General features: G+C 43.0%; 1 protein-coding gene across 17 annotated transcripts in view; it reads right to left on the bottom strand.

Moving 5' to 3' along the window:
* The window catches only part of TSC1 (TSC complex subunit 1), a 79,142-nt gene that overhangs the window by 52,119 nt on the left and 4,836 nt on the right, over positions 1–22,187 (bottom strand). For 8 of the 17 annotated variants that reach the window (XM_075905793.2, XM_089772950.1, XM_089772949.1 and 5 more), the window contains exon 2: positions 13,712–13,774. The exons of 1 other annotated variant lie outside the window; for it this stretch is intronic. Coding sequence is in view for 7 of the 16 variants with exons in the window: in XM_089772950.1 (XP_089629076.1) it covers positions 13,712–13,769 (58 nt within the window). In the remaining 9 variants the exon portion in view is untranslated. Of the gene's footprint in view, positions 1–13,711; positions 13,781–15,495; positions 15,575–17,915; positions 18,152–19,325; positions 19,438–22,187 lie in introns of those variants that run through there. 8 more of the 17 variants (XM_089772951.1, XM_089772945.1, XM_089772948.1 and 5 more) reach the window with 5 other exon arrangements.

The following is a 22,187-nucleotide window of genomic DNA, read 5'->3' on the forward strand; positions in this document are numbered from 1 at the left end:
TAATTTGGCTACGAGAAATCAGGAAAGAAATCTTGGAGTTATCGTGGACAGTTCTCTGAAAACTTCCACACAGAGTGCAGCGGCGGTCAAAAAGGCAAATAGGATGCTAGGAATTATTAAGAAAGGGATAGAAAATAAGACCCAGAATATCTTACTGCCCCTGTATAAAACTATGGTATGCCCACATCTTGAATACTGTGTACAGATGTGGTCTCCTCACCTCAAAAAAGATATTTTGGCCTTGGAAAGGGTTCAGAAAAGGGCAACTAAAATGATTAGGGGTCTGGAACGGGTCCCATATGAGGAAAGGTTAAAGCGAGTGGGACTTTTCAGTTTAGAAAAGAGGAGACTGAGGGGAGATATGATAGAGGTCTATAAAATCATGAGTGGTGTGGAGAGGGCAGATAAAGAAAAGTTATTTATTAGTTCCCATAATAGAAGAACTAGAGGACACCAAATGAAATTAATGGGTAGCAGGTTTAAAACTAATAAAAGAAAGTTCTTCTTCACACAGTGTGTAGTCAACCTGTGGAACTCCTTGCCAGAGGAGGCTGTGAAGGTTAGGACTATAATAGATTTTAAAGAGAAGCTAGATAATTTCATGGAGGTTAGGTCCATAAAAGGCTATTAGCCAGGGGATAAATGGTGTCCTTGGCCTCTGTTTGTCAGAGGCTGGAGAGGGAAGGCAGGAGACAAATTGCTTGATCACTGTCTTTGGTCCACCCTCTCTGGGACACCTGGTGCTGACCACTGTCAGCAGATAGGATACTGGGCTAGATGGACCTTTGGTCTGACCCAGTACGGCCAGTCTTATGTTCTTATCAACCTTCCCAGGTAATGCCAGTAAACTATCTTAAGTCAGCCTTTCTACATTCCAATTAAGACATGCAGAATCTTATTAAATTGGACAGGATGATTTTATTTACCTAAAAGGTATAAAAAACACTAGACTAGCAGAAAACCCGCACACTGACATTTCCAATTTCTTGTTTGGCTTTCATGAAATAAGATAGATGAGCTACAGGTAGGATAATTTTATCTCCTATATAGGTACAATTGTGAAAAATACAAATCACATTTTTTTTAGTCGACAGCCAGCCCATCTAACTTTGTAAAGGGAACAAGTAGAGTTAACAGCACATCACAAACAGGAAGTGACAAAGATAAGCTTCAGTGGACAAGGAGTCAAAACAGATTTATACATATCCTGTCCTACTTGAGTCCACAATAAATAATGCTGGAATCCAGGTTTATTGCCCAGAAATCACAATCTAATGAATACACGAAGAGTGGCAAACAGTGTTAAGACTTTCCTGGAGTAAATGCCATCTTACGTTTGGAACCCTCAAAGTCAGAGATCATATTTAGCTAGACAGTAGCAGGCTAAGCATTTAGCATAATGGGTAAGGAACAGGTAAACAAGTTACTTGAGAAATAGTTAAGTCTCAGCATTTAAAAACATAAGATGAAACATGAAATACTAACAAGCAGCAAACTAGAGAAAAAGCTCACTGAAAGTATCTTGCTCTGTTATCTTGAAGTCAAGAACTAAATCAACAGTATCAAGAAGACCACAGTCTATGATGGGGGAAGCAGTAGAATGGGATGCTGTTGTTTACCCATTAGACTGTTTTGCAGTAGAATCAGTCAGTCTCAACTTTATCAGGACTTTAATATCCAGGATTAAGAAACTGGGTGGGATACAAGGTTCAGAGTCACACCCACAGTTAGCACTTTCATTTATATATTGAGATTACTTCAGTCCTTGTTGGGAAAAAACAGAGACAATTCATTGTCAGAAGCAGAAAAGAAATTGCTTCACCTTAATATGGAGGGCAAGCCTTGCAAGTCAGAAAAAATGTATTTTTAATCTCTCATCCAGAAGTATTCCATGCTAAATACATGAGAAATTTAATCACATTCTTTATCCAACTTGCAACTACAGTGCTTCATAACACCTGAGAAAAAGCTGTCTTCCAGTGTAATGTATTCTTAAAGGAAACTGTAAAGTCCCTTTAACCTCACCCATGAATCAAGCAATATACTAAATCATGCGGTATGTAAACTAAAAATTTACAAGTTTCCCCTCTTTTTCTACCTTGAAGGACTAAATTCTGATATTTTCATTTCAGTTTTGTAAAATTCTGAGTAAACTCACTTTTGTTCCTTCAAGGAAAAATATGGTATCAAGTAGGGACGTAAAAGAGTAGTCGATTAGTCTACCACCCCATAAGCCTAGGCTTACCAGGTAGTCAACTACTTACATTCCCCCTACTTGCTGCCTCTATATCAGAGGCAGCAAGGGGGGGAAAAAGCAGTAGTCGGTGCTGGGGGGAGTCAGCTTAAAAGCCGGTTCCCCCAGCACCATCTCTGCAGTGCCACTTACATCCTCCTCCCCCGCCAGTGCAGTGCAGGGGGTCAGGAGAGGCTGTTCCAGCTGCAGCCCCTGTCCATGACAGCCAGGACTGGCTGCAGAGGCTGCTAGACCTGGCGCGAACCAGGACTGAGCAAGCCTGGCTCAGTCCCGGGACCAGGAGCTACACCCATTCAGGCTCTGCAGTTTTAATGTGGTAGGGGTTAGGCTGCCTGTGTGCCTGGTTCTTACTATATTTAAATTGCAGAGCTATAGCAGGGTGTAGTGCCTTCCCTGATAGGCTAATCGTGTAGTCGATACAAATTGTATCGACTGCATGATTACCCAATTACCTACCTCTTAACATCATTAATATAAAGCCAATTAAACATTTACTAGATTACCAAATCTCCGATCAATTTGTGCTGAATAAGCAACTATTACCAATTAAAATCTGTTTCTGTGATAGAAAGACTAGTTTTGATCAAATAACCTTAAAAAGCCTGGTTTTAATCTTACCACAATGTGAATTCTGCAAATACTGAAATCTAGGCTGAACAGTTGAAACCAGTTACCTTGTCAGTACCCAAGTAAACTAGACATTTGCCATCGTCTGGTTTTCAGGTCAGCTTTATATTGCAATGTTGATAGCTTGACAGTCTGAATGGAAACATAAGTCTCTAATTCCAAGCGAGAGCCAGTGTTAAGTCTCATTTTAGAAGTTATTTTATAATCAACTGTTACACTCAAACTGGAAAGAAAACTACTGATTTTACAGTATAATTATCTGGAAAATAAATACCAATAGATAAGAATTAGGACTGTGCTAAACAAGGAGCATATCACATACCACATCATTAACATAAAATAAAGCAAACATGGAAATCCCCTGGTTAATCTGGAGCACAGAAACAAGACTGTTTAAGTTGTACTTTCCCCCCAAGAGTTGCTATTGAAGTGTTAAAATGGATTAGCTTTATTATTTTAAAACATGGGCTAGTTGGTTAATAAAGACAAGGTTAATTTTAGAAATCAGAAAGGGTCAGCCTTTGTAGATGCAAGGATAATTTGCTGAAGCACTCTATGAGGTTTAGCTAGTGAGGATAAGAGGGGTAACATTAAGTAAGTGAAGGGTAATACCCTCCTCCCCCATCACACAACAATATCAGAGGAGGCAAGGGACTACTCTTTGAGTTAAAGTGATCGAAATAAATCTCAGAGGCATAACCATGTTAGAGTATGTCTAGACTACATTTAAAAAAAAAAAAAAAAAAAAAAAAAACACCTGCCCTTTTTTTGAAAAAACTTCATCTGTGTCCACACTGCAATCGCGTTCGTTCAAAATTAAATCGAAAGAACACGGGGCGGGGGGAAATTCAACATTGGTAAACCTCAAATTACGAGGAAGAACGTCTTTTTTGAAAGAGCTCTTTCGAAAAAAGGCGTGTGTGGATGCAGAACAGGGACTTTTTTTTGAAAGAAGAGGCAATCGAAAAAGCACACGTGCCCTGGTGGCCATTCTGTGAATAGCAATCAGGGCTTTCTTTCGAGAGAGCATCCATGCAGTCTGGATGCTCTCTTTCGAAAAAGCAGATCGCTTTTTTGATCCGATTTTGAGCTGTGGATGCTCTCTTATCAAAGAAGCTTGCTGTCTAGATGTACCCTTAGTCTGTAACTTTAAAAACAACGCATAACAAGGCAGGCCTGGCCTGAGCAAGCAGGCTTCAAAAGCCAGAGGCAGAGCGACCAGGGAGCAAAGCGGACAGGAGCTACAGACAGGGGAGTTTGAGAGGGAGTCTGGCAGAGGGAGGCCTACAACAGTCAGGAAGACCCGCAACACCTGTGCCAGCACGGCTTCTGTCTCCTCCACTGGCGCCTGTAGCCAGACATATAACCTGAACATGGATGCCTCTACCCAGATCCTGGTGTAGTTTTGCAGGGACTGTGGCTTGCAATTCCCACTTATTGATATCCAGGCTGGGGAGATCATCCAATGCGAAAGGTGCCTGCTGGTGGAATCTCTCAAGCAGCAGGTGGGAGAGCTACAGGAGGAGGTGGCTAGGTTGAGGAGCATCCACATCCATGAGGAATTCCTGGACCGTGTTCATGAGGAGACAGCTGAGGTAGCTGTCCCGGTACACAGGACTGTGGACACACCACTGGAGGAGGAGGAGACGGCTCAGGGTGCACAGTGGCAGCTGGTTACTTCTGGCAGCAGGCACTGCTCCACCCCTGCTCCAAACCCTCCCGCCATGGTACTAAGAAACCCTTATGCTCTTCTTTATGCAGGAGAAAAGCAATCACCCCCTACACCGGAGGAGGAGAAGCCCCGTACCCTCAAGGCTGGGAGGTCTGCTGCCACCACTGCGAATAGGAAACGTAAGGTAGTGGTGGTCGGAGACTCTCTTCTGAGGGGGACGGAGGCGCCCATATGTCGCCCTGACATTTCATCTCGGGAGGTATACTGTCTGCTGGGAGCCCATATCTGAGATGTTACGGAGGCATTGTCGATGATTATCCGGCCCTCTGACTACTACCCCATGCTACTCATCCATGTGGGGCACTAATGATACTGTGAGGTGTGACACTGAGCAGATCAAGAGTGACTACAGGGCTCTGGGAGTATGGATAAAGGCGTTTGGAGCACAGGTGGTATTCTCTTCGATCCTTCCTGTTGAAGGTAGGGGCCCGGGCAAAGACAGGTGCATCCTGGAGGTGAATGCCTGGCGAAGATGGTGTCGCCAGGAGGGCTTTGGCTTCCTCGACCATGGGAAGGACTGCTAAGCAGGGTGGTGTCTACCTTTCAAGGAGGGAGAAGACCCTATTTGGACACAGAATAGCTAACCTACTGAGGAGAGCTTTAAAATAGGTTCAACGGGGACAGATGAGCAAAGCCCACAGGTAAATGGAGAACATGGGGACCTGGGAGATGGGTCAGAAATGGGAGGGAGCGTGGGCTACAATGGCAGAGAGAAAGGAGGGTCAGGGCAAAACTGGGAGGCAAGGTCAAATCAGGATCTTAGATGCCTATATACAAATGCGAGAAGTATGGGAAATAAGCAGAAAGAACTGGAATCACTAATAAATAAGTACAATTATGACATTGATGGCACCACAGAAACTTGGTGGGATAATACACGATTGGGATGTTTCTATAGAAGAGTACAGCTTGCTCAGGAAGGATAGACAGGGAAAAAAGGGAGGAGGTGCTGCCTTATACATTAAAAAATGAACACACTTGGAGTGCGGTGGAGATGGATATAGGAGATGGAAGTGTTGAGAGTCTCTGGGTTAGGCTAAAAGGGATTAAAAACAGAGGTGATGTCATGCTAGGAGTCTACTACAGGCCACCTACCCAGGTGGAAGAAGTAGACGAGGCTTTTTTAAAACAACTAACAAAATCATCCAAAGCCCAAGATTTGGTGGTGATGGGGGACTTCAACTATCCAGATGTATGTTGGAAAAATAACACAGCGGAGCACAGACTATCCAATAAGTTCTTGGACTGCATTGGAGACAACTTTTTATTTCAGAAGGTTGAAAAAAGCTACCGGGGGGAAGCTGTTCTAGATTTGATGCTAACAAATAGGGAGAAACTAGTTGAGAATTTGAAAGTGAAAGGCAGCTTGGGTGAAAGTGATCATGAAATCACAGAGTTCACAATTCTAAGGAAGGGTAGAAGGGAGAACAGCAAAATAAAGACAATGGATTTCAGGAAGGCGGATTTTGGTAAGCTCAGAAAGCTGATAGGTAAGGTCCCATGGGAATCAAGACTGAGGGGAAAAACAACTGAGGAGAGTTGGCAGTTTTTCAAAGGGACATTGTTAAGGGCCCAAAAGCAAGCTATTCCGATGTGTCAGAAAGATAGAAAATATGGCACAAGACCGCCTTGGCTTAACTACGAGATCTTGCATGATCTAAAAATAAAAAGGAGTCATATAAAAAATGGAAAGTAGGACAAATTACAAAGGATGAATATAGGCAAATAGCACAGGAATGCAGGGGCAAGATTAGAAAGGCAAAGGCACAGAATGAGCTCAAACTAGCTACCGGAGTAAAGGGAAACAAGACGACTTTTGATAAATACATTAGAAGCAAGAGGAAGACCAAGGAGAGGGTAGGCCCACTAGTCACCGAGGAGTGAGAAACAGTAACAGGAAACTTGGAAATGGCAGAGATGCTCATTGACTTCTTTGTTTCGGTCTTCCACTGAGAAGTCTGAAGGAACTCCTAACATAGTGAATGCTAATGGGAAGGGGGTAGTTTTAGAAGGTAAAAAGAACAAGTTAAAAATCACCTAGAAAAGTTAGAAGCCTGCAAGTCACCAGGGCCTGATGAAATGCATCCTAGAATACTCAAGGAGCTGATAGAGGAGGTATCTGAGCCTCTAGCTATCATCTTTGGAAAAATCATGGGAGACAGGAGAGATTCCAGAGGACTGGAAAAGGGCAAATATAGTGCCCATCTATAAAAAGGGAAATAAGAACAACCCAGGAAACTACAGACCAGTTAGTTTAACTTCTGTGCCAGGGAAGATAATGGAGCAAGTAATTAAGGAAACCGTCTGTAAGCACTTGGAAAGTGGCAAGGTGATAGGGAACAGCCAGCATGGATTTGTAAAGAACAAATCATGTCAAAACAATCTGATAGCTTTCTTTAATAGGATAACGAGTCTTTTGGATAAGGGAGAAGCAGTGGATGTGGTATACCTAGACTTTAGGAAGATGTTTGATACGGTCTCGCATGATATTCTTATCAATAAATTAGGTAAATACAACTTAGATGGGGCTACTATAAGGTGGGTGTATAACTGGCTGGATAACCGTTCTCAGAGAGTAGTTGTTAATGGCTCACAATCCTGCTGGAAAGGTATAACAAGTGGGGATCCGCAGGGGCCTGTTTTGGGACCAGCTCTGTTCAATATCTTCATCAACGATTTAGATATTGGTATAGAAAGTACGCTTATTAAGTTTGCAGATGATACCAATCTGGGAGGTGTTGCGACTAATCTGCAGGATAGGGTCATAATTCAAAATGACCTGGACAAATTGGAGAAATGGTCTGAGGTAAATAGGATGAAGTTTAATAAAGGCAAATGCAAAGTGCTCCACTTAGGAAGGAACAATCAGTTTCATACATACAGAATGGGAAGCGACTGTCTGGGAAGGAGTACGACAGAAAGGGATCTAGGGGTTATAGTGGACCACAAGTTGAATAGGAGTCAGCAGTGTGATGCCATTGCAAAGAAAGCAAACGTGATTCTGGGATGCATTAACAGGAGTGTTGTGAGCAAGACACGAGAAGTCATTCTTCCGCTCTACTCTGCGCTGGTTAGGCCTCAACTGGAGTAGTGTGTCCAGTTCTGGGCACTGCATTTCAAGAGAGATGTGAAGAAATTGGAGAGGGCCCAGAGAAAAGCAACGAGAATGATTAAAGGTCTAGAGAACATGACCTATGAGGGAAGGCTGAAGGAATTAGGTTTGTTTAGTTTAGAAAGAGAAGACTGAGGGGGGACATGATAGCAGTTTTCAGATATCTATAAAGGGTGTCATAAGGAGGAGGGAGAAAACTTGTTCATCTTGGCCTCTGGGGATAGAACAAGAAGCAATGGGCTTAAACTGCAGCAAGGGAGGTTTAGGTTGGACATTAGGAAAAAGTTCCTAACTGTCAGGGTAGTCAAACACTGGAATAAATTGCCCAGGGAGGTTGTGGAATCTCCATCTGTGGAGATATTTAAGAGTAGGTTAGATAAATGTCTATCAGAGATGGTCTAGACAGTATTTGGTTCTGCCATGAGGGCAGGGGACTGGACTCGATGACCTCTCGAGGTCCCTTCCAGTCCTAGTATTCTATGATAATATTGTGGCACCTTAGAGGCTAACAAAAATAAGCTTTATTGTGTGTTTTTTGTTAGTCTCTAAGGTACCATAGGACCACCCAATCTAAGTAAGTATCTCCATACTGCCACTCAACTATGGCTCTCCCCAGAGGCAGTGAAGTGTGTATCAGAGAGCACATGGCTACCATAAGGTGGGTGCATAACTGGCTGGACAACCATTCTCAGAGAGTAGTTATTAATGGTTCACAATCATGCTAGGGATGTTAAATACTGAGTAACTGACTAATCGAATAGTCGATGCATTTTTCACTGACTATTCGATTCATCGATAGGGATCATCAGGCTCTCTGCAGCATTTCAAAGCGGCAGTGCCACACAGAGCCCATCGTCAGCAGGGGAGTTCTCTGCTGATCCCAGGCTCCACGCAGTGCTGCCGCTTTGAAATGCCACGTGCAGTCTGGGGAAACCTCAGCTGGCCCCAGGCTGCACGCAGCGCTGCTTCTTTGAAGTACCCCTCTCTTCCCCCCCACTTGCTGCCTCTTTCTGATAGAGGCAGCAAGGGGGAGGAAGCAACAAGTCGAATAGTCATTCCCATCTCTAAATCATGCTGGAAGGGCATAACAAGAGAAGTTCCGCAAGTGTCTGTTTTAGGACCGGTTCTGTTCAATATCTTCATCAATGATTTAGATGATAGCATAGAGAGTATGATTATTAAGTCTGCAGATGATACCAAGCTGGGAGGGGTTGGAATTGCTTTGGAGGATACGGTCATAATTCAAAATGATCCCCTCATTAGGGATCAAATGAGGTCAAAATGAACCCCTTATGTTTGTCCTCACCCCAGACCAAACTAGAGAAATGGTCTGAGGTAAATAGGATGAAGTTTAAATAAGGACAAATGCAAAGTACTGCTCTTAGGAAGGAACAATCAGTTTCACACAAATAGAATGGGAAGTGACTGTCTAGGAAGAAGTACCGCTGAAAGGGATTAAGGGGTCATAGTGGACGACAAGTTAAACATGAGTCAACAGTGTGACACTGTTGCAAAAAAAGCAAACATGATTCTGGGATGCATTAACAGGAGTGTTGTAAGCAAGACACGAGAAGTCATTCTTCCGCTCTAGTCTGTGCTGTTTAGGCCTCAATTGTAGTATTGTGTCCAGTTCTGGGCACCACATTTCAAGAAAGATGTGGAGAAATTAGATAAGGTCCAGAGAAGAACAACAAAAATGATTAAAGGTATAGAAAACATGAGCTATGAAGGAAGACTGAAAGAATTGAGCTTGTTTAGTTTAGAAAAGAGTAGACTAAGAGGGGACATGATAGTGATTTTTACAAGGAGGAGGGAGACATTTTTCGAAAGAGGAGGCAAATTCTCTTTGTTCTCCTGGGCCTCTGAGAATAGGACAAGAATCAATGGGCTTAAACTGTAGCAAGAGAGGTTTAGATTGGATGTTAGGAAAAACTTCCTGTCAGGTGGTTAAACACTGGAATAAATTGCCTGGGGGGGGGTGCAGAATCTCCATTACTGGAGATATTTAAAAGCAGGTTAGACGGACACCTGTCAGGGATGATTTAGACAGTGCTTATTATTGCCGTGAGGGCAGGGGACTGGACTCGATGACCTCGAGGTCCCTTCCGGTTCTATGATTCTGTGAAAGAGCCTGAACCTCAGTGTACAGATTAAGAGTTAAAGGTTCTTTAAAGAAGGTAAAGCATGAAGGAAACGTTCTACTTCTCAACGCTACAATCTTAGAAGGCCTAGGGAAAAAACCAAAACACTTAATACAATTTTGATTTTGAGAAGAGTTGTGCTAATAGCACACTAAAAGAATAACCAAAAAAGCAATTTAGTGAAGAGGCAGCTTCTCAAATAACTACGAAGGGCAATGCTTATTGATCCTAATCTAGGTATGCACAGAAAATGCCTATTCATCTTGGAGTGCTTGTCCATTAATAAAAGAAGGAAAGAAAGAAGCAGGATGAGGCTTAATTTGACTACACAGGTTGGACTTCCCTGGTCCAGTATCATCAGGACCTGAGTAGTCCTGAATGAGGTATTTTGCTGGACCAGGGGAGCTCATTTCTGGCCCCTCTGCCACTGGGCCCCACCCCCCAGGCTTGGCCTGGCTCCGCCCTCCCGGTCCCACCTGGAAGCCCCACTGCAGGACAGCTATCTGGTAGCCTGCTGTCCTGTTGGCCCTCAGGGCTTCCAGCTCTCCACCGGGACACTCTGGTCCTGGAATGGAGGTTCCACTCATCTACAGAACAGGAGTCAATTATTTAAAGCTTCTTCACATAGAAGAGATACAAACATCTAAAATTGTAAAAACAATCTCTTTTCAACAAGGAAGCATCCAGAATTATCAACTGTGACAAATACAACTTGATAGAAGTTTGGCAAACAGCGCCTAGTAAAAGCCTTCTATATGCAATCTATTGGTCTCTAATGTTTTAGATCAGAAAACCTCACACTTTCCATAATTTGACTGACAATGAGATCCTCCAATCACTTTTAATTCCAATAGTCTTAACTCAAATATGTTAAATGAAAAACAAAAAGACAGAGTCATTACCTTGCGGTAAGAAGAAGCATATTTAATTTTTGAAAACTGCTTTAATGAAATACTGCGAGTGGAAGTCAATGCACAATAGGGATGTTAATGAGCAGTCGACTGAAGTATTGACTAATCGCATTGCCCCCCACTACCACCCACGGCCTCTATATCAGAGGCAGCAAGGGGGAGGAGCAAGAACCGGTGCTGGGGGAGACAGCTTAAAAGCTGGTTTCCCCCCAGCACGGTCTCTGAGGTGGCGCCTTCCCTCTCTCTCACACTGCTTCTATCAGAGGCAGCGGGGTGGGTGGGGAGGGGGAGCAAAGGAGAGGCTGCCGCTGCCGGGCTCTTACTACATTTAAAATGCAAAGCCACAGCACGGGTGGCTCCTGGTGCTGGCACTACTCAGTTCTTGCTTGAGCTGGATCCTGGAGCTACCCCCACTGTGGCTCCACAGAGAGTTCCTAATCGACCAATTGCGTAGTCAATACAAATGGTATCAACTACATGATTAGCCAGATAACCACAATTTAACATCCTTACTGCACAAATCGGAAAACTGTAAGTTACAGTTCCCACTGTAACCAGAATCCCCATGGCCTGCCTGTATTTGTATTACGTTATGCTGCTCAGTATGTGACTTAGCTATGTACAGTGCAGCCTAACCACAAATGAATTTCCTGACAACAGCTGCTATGAGGCCATGCTGCATAAAACACAAATTTAAGAGCATACATTAATACAAGTACAGGGCAGCAGAATTCTGGTCACTGTGGGAACCGCTGCTTTGAATTTCCTGATTTGTGCAGTTTCACTCATCACACTGCATTAAAACACATTCTGAAAAGTAATTCTGAAAATTAAAAAAAATGACCCAAGTCAACTGCATTTTGATTTAAATTCTCCAACATGCCATATGGAAAAATGACTGTCTCTTAAAACATTTAATACTGTCTTATTCCCAAAAACAAAGGTAACGAGAGTGTGCATGGGTCTACAGCAAAAGGATGTAGTCCAAACTGCCAGCATGCATAAGAATGGACATACTAGGTCAGACCTAAGGTACATCTAGCCCAGTAACCTGTCTTTAGACAGTGGCCAATGCCAGTTACCCCAGAGGGAATGAACAGAACAGGAAACGATCAAGTGAACCATTCCCTGTCACCCTTCCCCACTTCTGAAAAATAGAAGCTAGGGGACACCATTCCTGCCTATCCTGGCTAATAGTTCTGGGTAAGTCCATTAACGGCTAACACTTTTTTTAACCTGTTAAAATCTTGGCCTTCACAACATCCTCTGGCAAGGAGTTTCACAGGTTGACTATGTGTTGTGTGAAGAAACACTTCATTTGTTTTAAACCTACTGCCTATTAATTTCATTTGGTGACCCCTTGTTCTTGTGTCATGGGAAGGAGTAAATAACTTCTTTATTCACTTTCTCTATACCACGCATGATTTTATAGACCTCTATCATATCCCCCCCTTAGTGGTTTCTTTTCCGAGCTGAAAAGCACCAGTCTTATTAATCTCTTCTCATATGGCAGCCATTCCATACCCCTAATCATTTTTGTTACTTTTTTTTATGTTTTGCTCCCAGCATTGGGAAGGGCAATACAGTGTTATACCTGCTTTTCTGAAAAGACAAATATTAATGCCAATTTCAAGGCCTGAACCCAATCTACCATATACTGTAATGCAGAAATACAGTACAGCCTGAAACCCCTATTACGGTAGGTGCTGCTGCATATACATTGCAAAAACTGGTCAGGAACTAACAAAAATCAAACTCTCCAAGCTCCAGAATAACAGTCACACAAGCTTACACTTTTATATTTGAAAGGTCCTAGATTCATAGAAACTGGCTGATCCCAATATATTACTTTTCCATCACCACAAAAAACTTTTTGAAGTTTTAAAAAGACGACTTTCCTGGCCTACAGACATGTTATTTAATGAGTTGCATGCTGTTCTGCAAAGTGAAATTCAGAATCTGATCTAGTCTCCCTCTTCTTAGTTGGGCATCACTCAAGAGCAATCCCTCTGATTGCATAAGGAGAAACTAACTGGCTCTTTACATACTTTGTCAGAAGTAAAGCAAAAAGCAGTGATCTTTGAAAGGTGTTTGGAATGAGGGAGAGGGGAAGATTGTTACTCAGAGCATCAACAGGAATTCCAAGAACCCCTCGGGAGAAGGGGAGGATTTAGCTCATTTTTTTTAAGTTACATTCCTAGTTCTTATGTTTGTAAATAAATTCAGATTTAGTGTTATCTTCCCAAACCTGCAGGGATGGCTCCACAGTCTACAGCTTTTCATAGCTTCACCAAAAAACAGTGTGAAGATAATAAAACTCTGGGCAGTCTCAGGGCAAATGTTAGGAATGTTATGAGCAGCAATGAATCATGAATCAAATCATTGTCATGCTCCTAATGCTACCTGGAAAAGCTATTAATAAAGACAATGAAAAGGAATGAAAACAACAAAGGTTGAGAAAGGGTAGAACTCGGATGTGAATGGTTAACTATAAGCATCACCCTTACTGGGGCACCCTTGCTACTCCCAGCCCCGTGGGGCCTGTCGTGGGTGGGGAGCACTCCAGCCCAGTTGGTACAGCCTCCTCCCTTCTAGCAGCTAGGGAAGAGATTCAGGTAAAGATGCTTTACTAGCCAAAACCTGATGCAAATGAGAGAGTTTCCCTCCTGCCAGCAGTAGCTAGGAACAACACACTTAACAGTTGCTGACAGCACAGAAGGACATTGTCTTCTCACTAGGCTTCCCTCCCACTCCAATGATCTCACCGGTGAGGGATCTACCTTTTTGTATTTAGCTCTAGCTAGTAGGTTTTGGGTACATTTTACAAGTCTGAACTGTTCTCCCCCCTCAGAGGAAGTTCCTCAAAGTCAGGATTGCACTGTAATAGAATGTGTGGGGAAAGTTTTTTTTTTACTGATATTGGTTATCCTGTACCTGTTCTGTGGACAAGTAGGACTTCAGTTTCCTGTGCTGTCAATCCGGCACCTTTCATGATCACTGAATTGAAAAACAAAACAAAACAAAAACAACCAGAGAGGTTAGTATATGCTACCATTAACGTTGTTATAAAGCAGCTGAAAAAGCCTGCTGTAATATTTCTCTGCAGTTTTGGTAGTTCCTGAGTTTCAACATGAGCCCCCAGTATGAGGAACAACCAAAAACACTGCATGGTGACTTCTTCTGGTTCTTGACAGGCAAAAGCAGTAGTTCTCAAAGTGTGGTCTGCAGACCACTAGTGGTTCACGGCTGCCTTGGGAAGGTCACCCCAAAATGGCATTGCTCTAACCGCCACCCTGTAGGTCAGGGACTGGCTGCTTGCTATCCTTGCAGGCCCAGGACACACACACTGTCTCCCAATGGCAGCCCACTACCACCAATGGCCCCTCCTTACCAGCTACAGCTCACACTGTAGCATAGCACCCTGCTCCCACCCGACCCGGCAAGATCTTGAAAGAGCAAGACGGGTGAGGGGCAGAGGAGGGAGAAGTGACACCCAAGATAGCAGCAGACTCAGGAAGTGTGTCATGGTAGTGACAGGACTTGCTGGCAGCCCTGTCCCACACACTGAACCCCTCATTTTTGTCCCCATCCCAAAGCCTAACAGGGTCCACAAAATCCATTAACTCTGAAACCCCAGAAAAGTAAACCTGAACTATGGGAAGCCCTGAACCTCAGTTCTCCCTGTCCCTTCTCCTCATCATGTGGGGCTGGAGTGCCACAGAAGAGTGAGATATCTCAGTTAGGAGCCACATCAGTGAAGGTTGAGGTTTTTTGGCTTCTCACTTGTGTGGTCCCCATCTGATTTTTCTGTGGGTCAGTGGCCCCCAACCAAGAAAAGGTTCCCCACCTCTGCCATAAATAAAGAAAACATTGAAACCTTTTGTGTTGAACATAAATTAATATTTTACTTTATTTTAAATGAAGTTTGATAAATTACATGAGAAAGTTAAAATGCTTAATCTGTTTAATCATTTAAAGTAAAAGTGTTTCTCAACCTTTTTTATAAAGTACTCTTTTTAATACACACACACACACACACACACACACACACACACACACACACACACACACACACACACTTTATATATAAAGTACCCCCAGTTGGGCAGTTTTCAGACACACAGATTTTTTTCAACCATTGCCATTCATTTGTTTAAACAACTTAATTGTAGCTGGGTGTGTGATGAAATTTTTGGGTGTAAAAAGTACAAAAATAATAAAGCACTGTAAAACTTACAACAAAAAAATAAATTCTCTCCAAATTTCAGTTTTGCTGACATATCCCCCCAGACTTCTCTCGAGTATCCCTAAGGGTACTCGTACCACTGGTTGAGAAACACTGAATTAAACCATTCTCCCTAGCTGCAACACTAGCAAAATAGCAGGGGCGTAACTATGTAATTAACAGTGAGTTTCCATTAGCAACTGGTGGTCCGGGGAAAGGCATGCATTGAGCCAGGTGAGCCATGGGCCAAAAAGTTTGAGAGCCACAAGAGAATTAACAAAATGTTGGCCTCCATAGTCATATTTTTTGCTTAATGATATAAACTTACAAAACTTGCTATGAGGAATTTTTTTTAGTTTACATTGTTTAATCAACCCAGCTTTTTGGATTTAAACATTCCTTTAGACTAGGGGTGGGGAACCTCAGGCCAGGGGGCTGGATGTGGCCTCCAGCTTGCCTGGATTCGCTCCCCCCCTCCCCCCCCCCAGCTTACCTGGATCCAGCTCCCAAAGCTCAGGGCTCCCTCCCAGCATTGGAGAACCAGCACTGGTGCTCCACCCCCCGGAGCCACCCTGCAAGAAACAAAATCTACTAGCCTGCTCCCCACCAGGCTCTGGTGTGCCAGGGTAACACAGGGAGTATCTTCCTCAGTCAGGAGCCATGTCAATGAGGGGGTCTTTGGGTTTTTTTTGCTTCTCACTTGTGTGCAGCCCTTGACTGATTTTTCTGTGCATTAGTGGCCCCTGACCCAAAAAAGGTTCCCCACTGCTGCTTTAGAGAATCATGAACCCAAATAACTGGACTGTGATGAGGACTCTAGACAGAAGTGAAGATGACTTCCATTTTGCTGTCCAAATTGAGCAAGATACAAAACTAAAATGAAAACCATAGAAAAGATTAAAATTCAGTTTTGTCTGTCATCTCAGAGGATAGCTATGTTAATTTATCTCTGCAAAAACAACAAGGAGTCCTATGGTACCTGAAAGAATAACAGATTTATTTGGGTGAAGTGGTTTTTACCCATGAAAGCTCATACTCAAATAAATCTGTCAGTCGTTAAGGTGCTATGTCTCTCTTCATGGTTTCTGTCTGTAGTGGTAGTAAGAGGGACAATGACTTGATTTAAATAAACATATTTTATGTTGACAGGGATGCTTTAAAAAAGGAAGCTGTACCCCCCACCTCCATAAACATACTTGTACATCTCAAGATGATTCATTACAGAAAGTAATTCCACTCACATACCTCCAGCTTTGGGCCATTTCTATTCCAGGTTGAGCCTCTGAAATCTGGGATTCTCTGGCCCGGCAGCATCTGTGGCCTACTAGGACCACAGATGTTGCTGGATCAGAGAGCCCCGGTACCCTAAGGAGCCCCGGTGCAGGAGCAGGGAAGAAGTGTGGCCACGGAGGCTGGGGAGCTAGCAGTGGGACCGGTGAGCAGCAAAATTGGGGCAGCCAGCCAGCCCCCCCCCGTTCCCAGGGAGCCCCGGCTGGTAGGGCAGCAGCAGGACAGGTGAGCCCCATCCCTGGTGGGGATCTCCAGTTGGGTGGGGGACAAACAGGGCCATGGAGGCTGGGGAGCTAGTAGTGGGACCAGTGAGTGGCAAAAGTGGGGCAGCTGGCAAGCCCTGCCCCTGGGGAGCCCCAGCAGCAGCGGGACAGGCAAGCCCTGTCCCAGGTGGGGGAAAAGTGGGGTCACAGAGGCTGAGGAGTTCCATCCTGGGGAGCTCCTGCAGGCTGGAGCCAAGCGGCAGTAGGGCTGGAGCAGAGCCAACTACAGGGAGGGGGAGCGTCCTAGAAGGCCATTAGCAGGGGACCTCCCAATAACCAGCTCATTTGGGACCGGTTAGGTCCTGAGGAAGCCGGACAAGGGAGGACATATCATTTGGGACACATGCTATCATTTAGCTAAGGGCTGTAGAGCAGTCTCAGTCACTTCAAGGCTTCTCATGCTCAGTACTTTTACTGGCAAGCTGTGTTTTAAAATGTGAGCTCGGTTTATCCAGACCACAGGAGAACCCCATGTACATATCAGATAACCTACTCAGGGTCTGTCACAGAAACAGAATCACATAAGTTAGAAATAGAGAAAGATGTAGACCAATGAGTCAATCCCTATACAAACAATATGCACAGGCCCCTCAATGGAGGAAATATACTAGGATAACATTACACCTGACTAGGGATGTAAGTGACTAGTTGACTATCAGATAGTCGACTAGTCCCTCAACTAGTTACTTCCCCCCTCTCCTTGCTGCCTCTCAGAGAAAGGCAGCGAGGGGGGGGGAGGAGTTGGTGCTGGGGGAAGTCAGCTTAAAAGTTGGTTCCCCCTAGCACCGTCTTCGTGGAGGGACAGGGGGTAGCAGGAACCAGGCACTGCACCTCTGCTTTTTAAATGTATTACATTTAAAAGGCTGGTGCACGGGACGGGACGGGACGGGGGGGAGAGAAGAGACCCACAACTCTTAATACATTTAAAAGGCTGGTGCGCAGCAGGGGGAACCTGATGCAAGCCAGGAATCAGCTGTCCCAGTATGAGCCAGGAATCAGCTATCTGGGCTCGTGCCAGGTCCTCCCGCCCCCCAATGCACTTCAGCCTTTAAACATATTAAGAGCCTGCCAGCTCTTAATACATTTAAAAGGCAGAGCCACAGCAGGGTTAGCTCCCAGGGTCAGGAGCTAATCCCACTCCAGCTCCCCTGCTTATCGACTAGTTAATAGAATTTAACATGCCTACACCTGACCTTTCTGGAAAAAAGGGGGGGGGGGGGGATTTTGGTATAATTTGGTAGAGTGGCAGGCAGCTGAGAAGTTATATTTAAATAATTTCAAAAGATGTGTTTTTGAAAAATTATGCACACAAGCTTAATTTTGCATGGGGAGGTGAGAGGAGCTATTTCTTAGTACTTACAGAGCATTAGAAATTATGCAGGTTAGCGAGTGTTGTATTTCAATTTTCCATGTAACTGACTTAGAAATAGCATTCCTTCTTCCAGTGAGTCTCATTAATCCTTTAGTTTATGCCAGTTTTGTCTACCACTCTCAGGATGGACAGTGAGGGAAAATATCCATTTGCATGCAGGAACAAAGGCAAGATTATACAAAGTAATAACTGCTGACCATTCCCAACAGAAACAAACAAGAAGTCTGGAGAGTAAGAGAAAAACAGTTGCAAGTTCAAAGTTGGCAACTTAGTACTATATTTCTTTTGCAACAAACTATCCAAAGATGTTGGGCTTGTTTAGTTTGGAAAAAAGAAGATTAAGGGGGGACATGATAGCGGTTTTCAAATATCTAAAAGGGTGTCACAAGGAGGAAGGAGAAAATTTGTTCCTCTTGGTTTCTGAGGACAGGTCAAGGAGTAATGGGCTTAAAGTGCAGCAGGGGAGGTTTAGATTGGACATTAGGAAAAAATTCCTAACTGTCAGGGTGGTCAAATATTGGAATAAATTGCCAAGGGAGGTGGTGGAATCTCCCTCTCTGGAGATATTTAAGAACAGGTTAGATAGACATCTGTCAGGGATGGTGTAGACAGAGCTTGGTCCTGCCTTGAGGGCGGGGGGCTGGACTCGATGACCTCTTGAGGTCCCTTCCAGTCCTATGATTCTATGTTCACATAACCAATGTTAATAGCCTGGGTAGAGCATAGACACTTTGCCCTCTCTTCAGCAACAAGTTTAATTCAGTTTTCAGCAGTCATGGTTGGACAGTCAAAGTGATAGTTTGCAGTCTATTTATAAATAAGCAGTATTATGGTCAGAGCCCTTCAATAACAAATGTGTCAAATTTAAATGGTACCCTTCAACACAGTTTGACTCTTAGTCTCCTGTTAAGTGTCTTCCATATAAAGTCTTGCTATTAATTCTAGTTGGAATTTTCGCTCAGAGCCTAAAACCGGTTTCAAATTCTCATCAGCAGTTTGTTTTCAAGTGTTTTACAAAGGAGATAGGTGGTTCATTATTTTTATATGGATTGGACCACAGAAACATCCAGAGTGTGCTAAACACTTTCCAAAGTTAAATTGTGGGCCATGTGGGAAAGGGACTGTATTTTATGAAGGCAACTGACATGTGAAAGAGGAATAAAACACACAATCCTTTATTAAAAATAAAAGACCCATCATAAATAGCCCACTCCCTAGCCTATATTCAGAGAATTAATGTATCGGCCTTTCATTCTAGCAATTGCATTCAGACCCTGAATAAATCATAAGCTGACTGCATTGTTGGTCTCAAACTCCCCTTTGAATATGTCTATAACTCTAAGTTTGACAATTAAAACCTTCATCTGAGACATTCACATTGATAATAGGGGTACTTACTACTCATCAGGATTTAAGTACGCTGGCAGAAAGGTGGAGGAGAGAATTCCTTGCCCAAAAGCAACACTGTCTACTAGCATGCAGTCTGTTCCTTCCTTTCCCTAGACACTATCTGCAAGATTATATAAAGGGTTAGAGAGTTAGATGCCTCATTGCTTTATAGGTTATGGAGTCTGCCAAACATAGGATGCTGGTGAATCCAGTCCAGGACAATAGTAAAGTTACCACCATTTCACAGCTGTTTATTTCCCTAAATGAACAGAATTGATGATCTAAGTCTAGTTACTAAGGCAGGTATCCATATCAAACTATGAATGAGTGACAACTATTCTGAGACCCAGAGGCCAAAAACAGAAGAGGCATAAGTTCTAGCCTAGTCTTTTACTCTTAAGCACTCAATTATGGCTCTCTGATGAACCTGAGTCTATGACACATACTATAAAATGAAGCAACTCCTATTTCAGCCTCACTCTTATAGACAGAGCTACAAGTGGTCTTCTAGTAACTAAATTCATTTTGAAGACAAATTTTGAGAAGTATTTTACTTGCATAGGGAAGCAGTGTGTTCCAATGGGAACAAGCACAGGTTTGGGTGTCAAGACGTATGCCCATTCCAGCAAAAGAATTGCTGTATAATCTTCTGTAAAACACAGACATTGCTTGAATTGGGAATACAGCTATTAAGCGAACTGTGTAAACCACTGAAATCTTCAGATGAATAATGTTATAATGTTTAAATATTTGGTCTTATTATACCCATCTAAGATTTGGAATACTGCCAGTAGTAAACCAGCTCTCTGACTCTTACAATAATGTGAAAAAAACAGTCACTCCCTTTATCCCCATTTACACTGTGCACAAGACTGACATTAAGCAAAATTCTTAATTCCCAATTTGCATGCTTTCAATGTCCAATTAGAGACCATACGTTCAGTGAGATCGTGTCCATGCTTGGAGTTGGCTGGATCAAAATGGTGAATCAAAACTTTTCCTCAAGTTTATCACTAGGTATTTTAGAGTCTAATGATTTTGTATCTTTTTGTGGCTAACTTTCTAAAAGAATGTTTCAGAGGGGTAACAGTGTTAGTCTGTAACTTTAGAAATGAGTAATCCTGAAAAGTTAAGATCCCCTGGTTGGGTATTTAGAAAAGGAAAAGAAAAAGCTTGCTTGTTTAAGTGGTTCCACACACATTCATGCCCTCACACTGAAAAATTAGAAATAGTTGTAGCAAATCATGCCAATCTTAGATTCAGGAGCTTTCACAAAAAAAAAAAAAAAAAGAATTTTATTAAATGAGTCAAGGTAGTAGGACCAAAGAATGAACCCAGTGGAGGAGGGAGAAGCCAGGAAATGCAAGGATGGGACCTATAAAATAAATGTTCTTTTCAAGGTGCAGTTCACCCACAAAGCTTTGTAACCAATCAAGGAACAACAAACTAAGCCCGGAAAAGAAAGGATAAATAAACCATCTGTTCCGAAAAAAGGGATAATGGGAGTTCTCTGCAGGACATAGGTATATAAGTTTTTGTCTTCTTTGTTCTTCTGTTATCTTTTATCCCAAAGAGAAGAAAGGAACATACATTTCTTCCCTAAAGTTATTACCACTTTCTAAGGGTGCGTCTAAGACTGCAGGGTTTTTTGTTTTTGGAAAAACAGCAGTTTTTCCGAAAAAAACTTACTTGCATCCATACTGCTATTGCATTCTTTCAAAAGAACATTGAAAGAACGCGGGGGTTTTCTGACACTGGAAAACCTCATTCTACGAGGAAGAATGCCTTTTCCGAAAGAGCTCTTTTGGAAAAAGGTGTGTGTTTTTCCAAAAGAAGAGGAAAGAGGGAAAAAGCACAGATGCTCAGGTGGCCACTCCATCCATAGTAATTATAGCTGAAATGTGAGATAGCGTCCATTCAGTGTGGACGCTCTTTCAAAAAAGCAGATCGCTTTTTCAATGCACTTTGGCAGTACAGATGCACTCTTTTGGAAGAAGTTTTTTTGGAAGATCTCTTCCAGAAAAGCTTCTTCCAAAAGAAGCCTGCAGTCTAGATGTACCCTAAGTAATGCAGATTTAGACAAGAGAGGCACTTTTCCCCATTAATGACATGAACATTTTACCCCACTTGCCATGACTTTTAAGTTTAGCTGGGGGGAGGGATAGAGAATGTGTCAAGATGCACCCTTTGAGAGGAAATGTGTAAGTTACCGCATATACTTCAACAGCATATAACCTACGCTAATATCCTGGACTCTTCACAATCAAGAATCAGACCTGGCTATGGGAAGACAAACTTCAAGGTTCATACTGCTCCATCTGTTAGACAGACACTACAAGGTGCTGCTTGACCAGCAATAGTGGGCCCAAATGTAATCATTCCTTTCAATATAAACTCAGAGATTGATAAGCAGTTGCTCCTCATCCTTAAGAGTCCCGAGATACACACTACTAAAAGGCTCAATCCTGTCCCCTCTCACTGGAGATACAAGACTTCTGAGAGCCTGTGTATCGTCATGGTGTCACCAATAAGCTAACAGTGCCTAGTTCTAAGGATAAACAACAAGAAGTCCTGTGGCACCTTATAGACTAACAGATTTATTGGAGCATAAGCTTTCATGGGCACAGTCCCACTTCATCAGATCTAAGTTCTAAGGATGTTAAGTAGCAAGTAAATGACTAATTGTGTACTCGATACAATTTGTATTGAGTACAGGATTAGTCAATAAGAGGTCACCTCAGCTCTACAGTTTAAATGTAGTAGGAGCAGGGACACAGGCAGCTCAGTTCCTACTATATTTAAACTGCAGAGCTGCAGTGGGGGTAGGTCCAGGAACCAGCACAAGCTGTGCCTCTGCAATTTAAATGTAGT

Source organism: Pelodiscus sinensis, chromosome 23, assembly GCF_052426305.1.
Source record: "Pelodiscus sinensis isolate ZL-2025 chromosome 23, ASM5242630v1, whole genome shotgun sequence".
Lineage (NCBI taxonomy): Eukaryota > Metazoa > Chordata > Testudines > Trionychidae > Pelodiscus > Pelodiscus sinensis.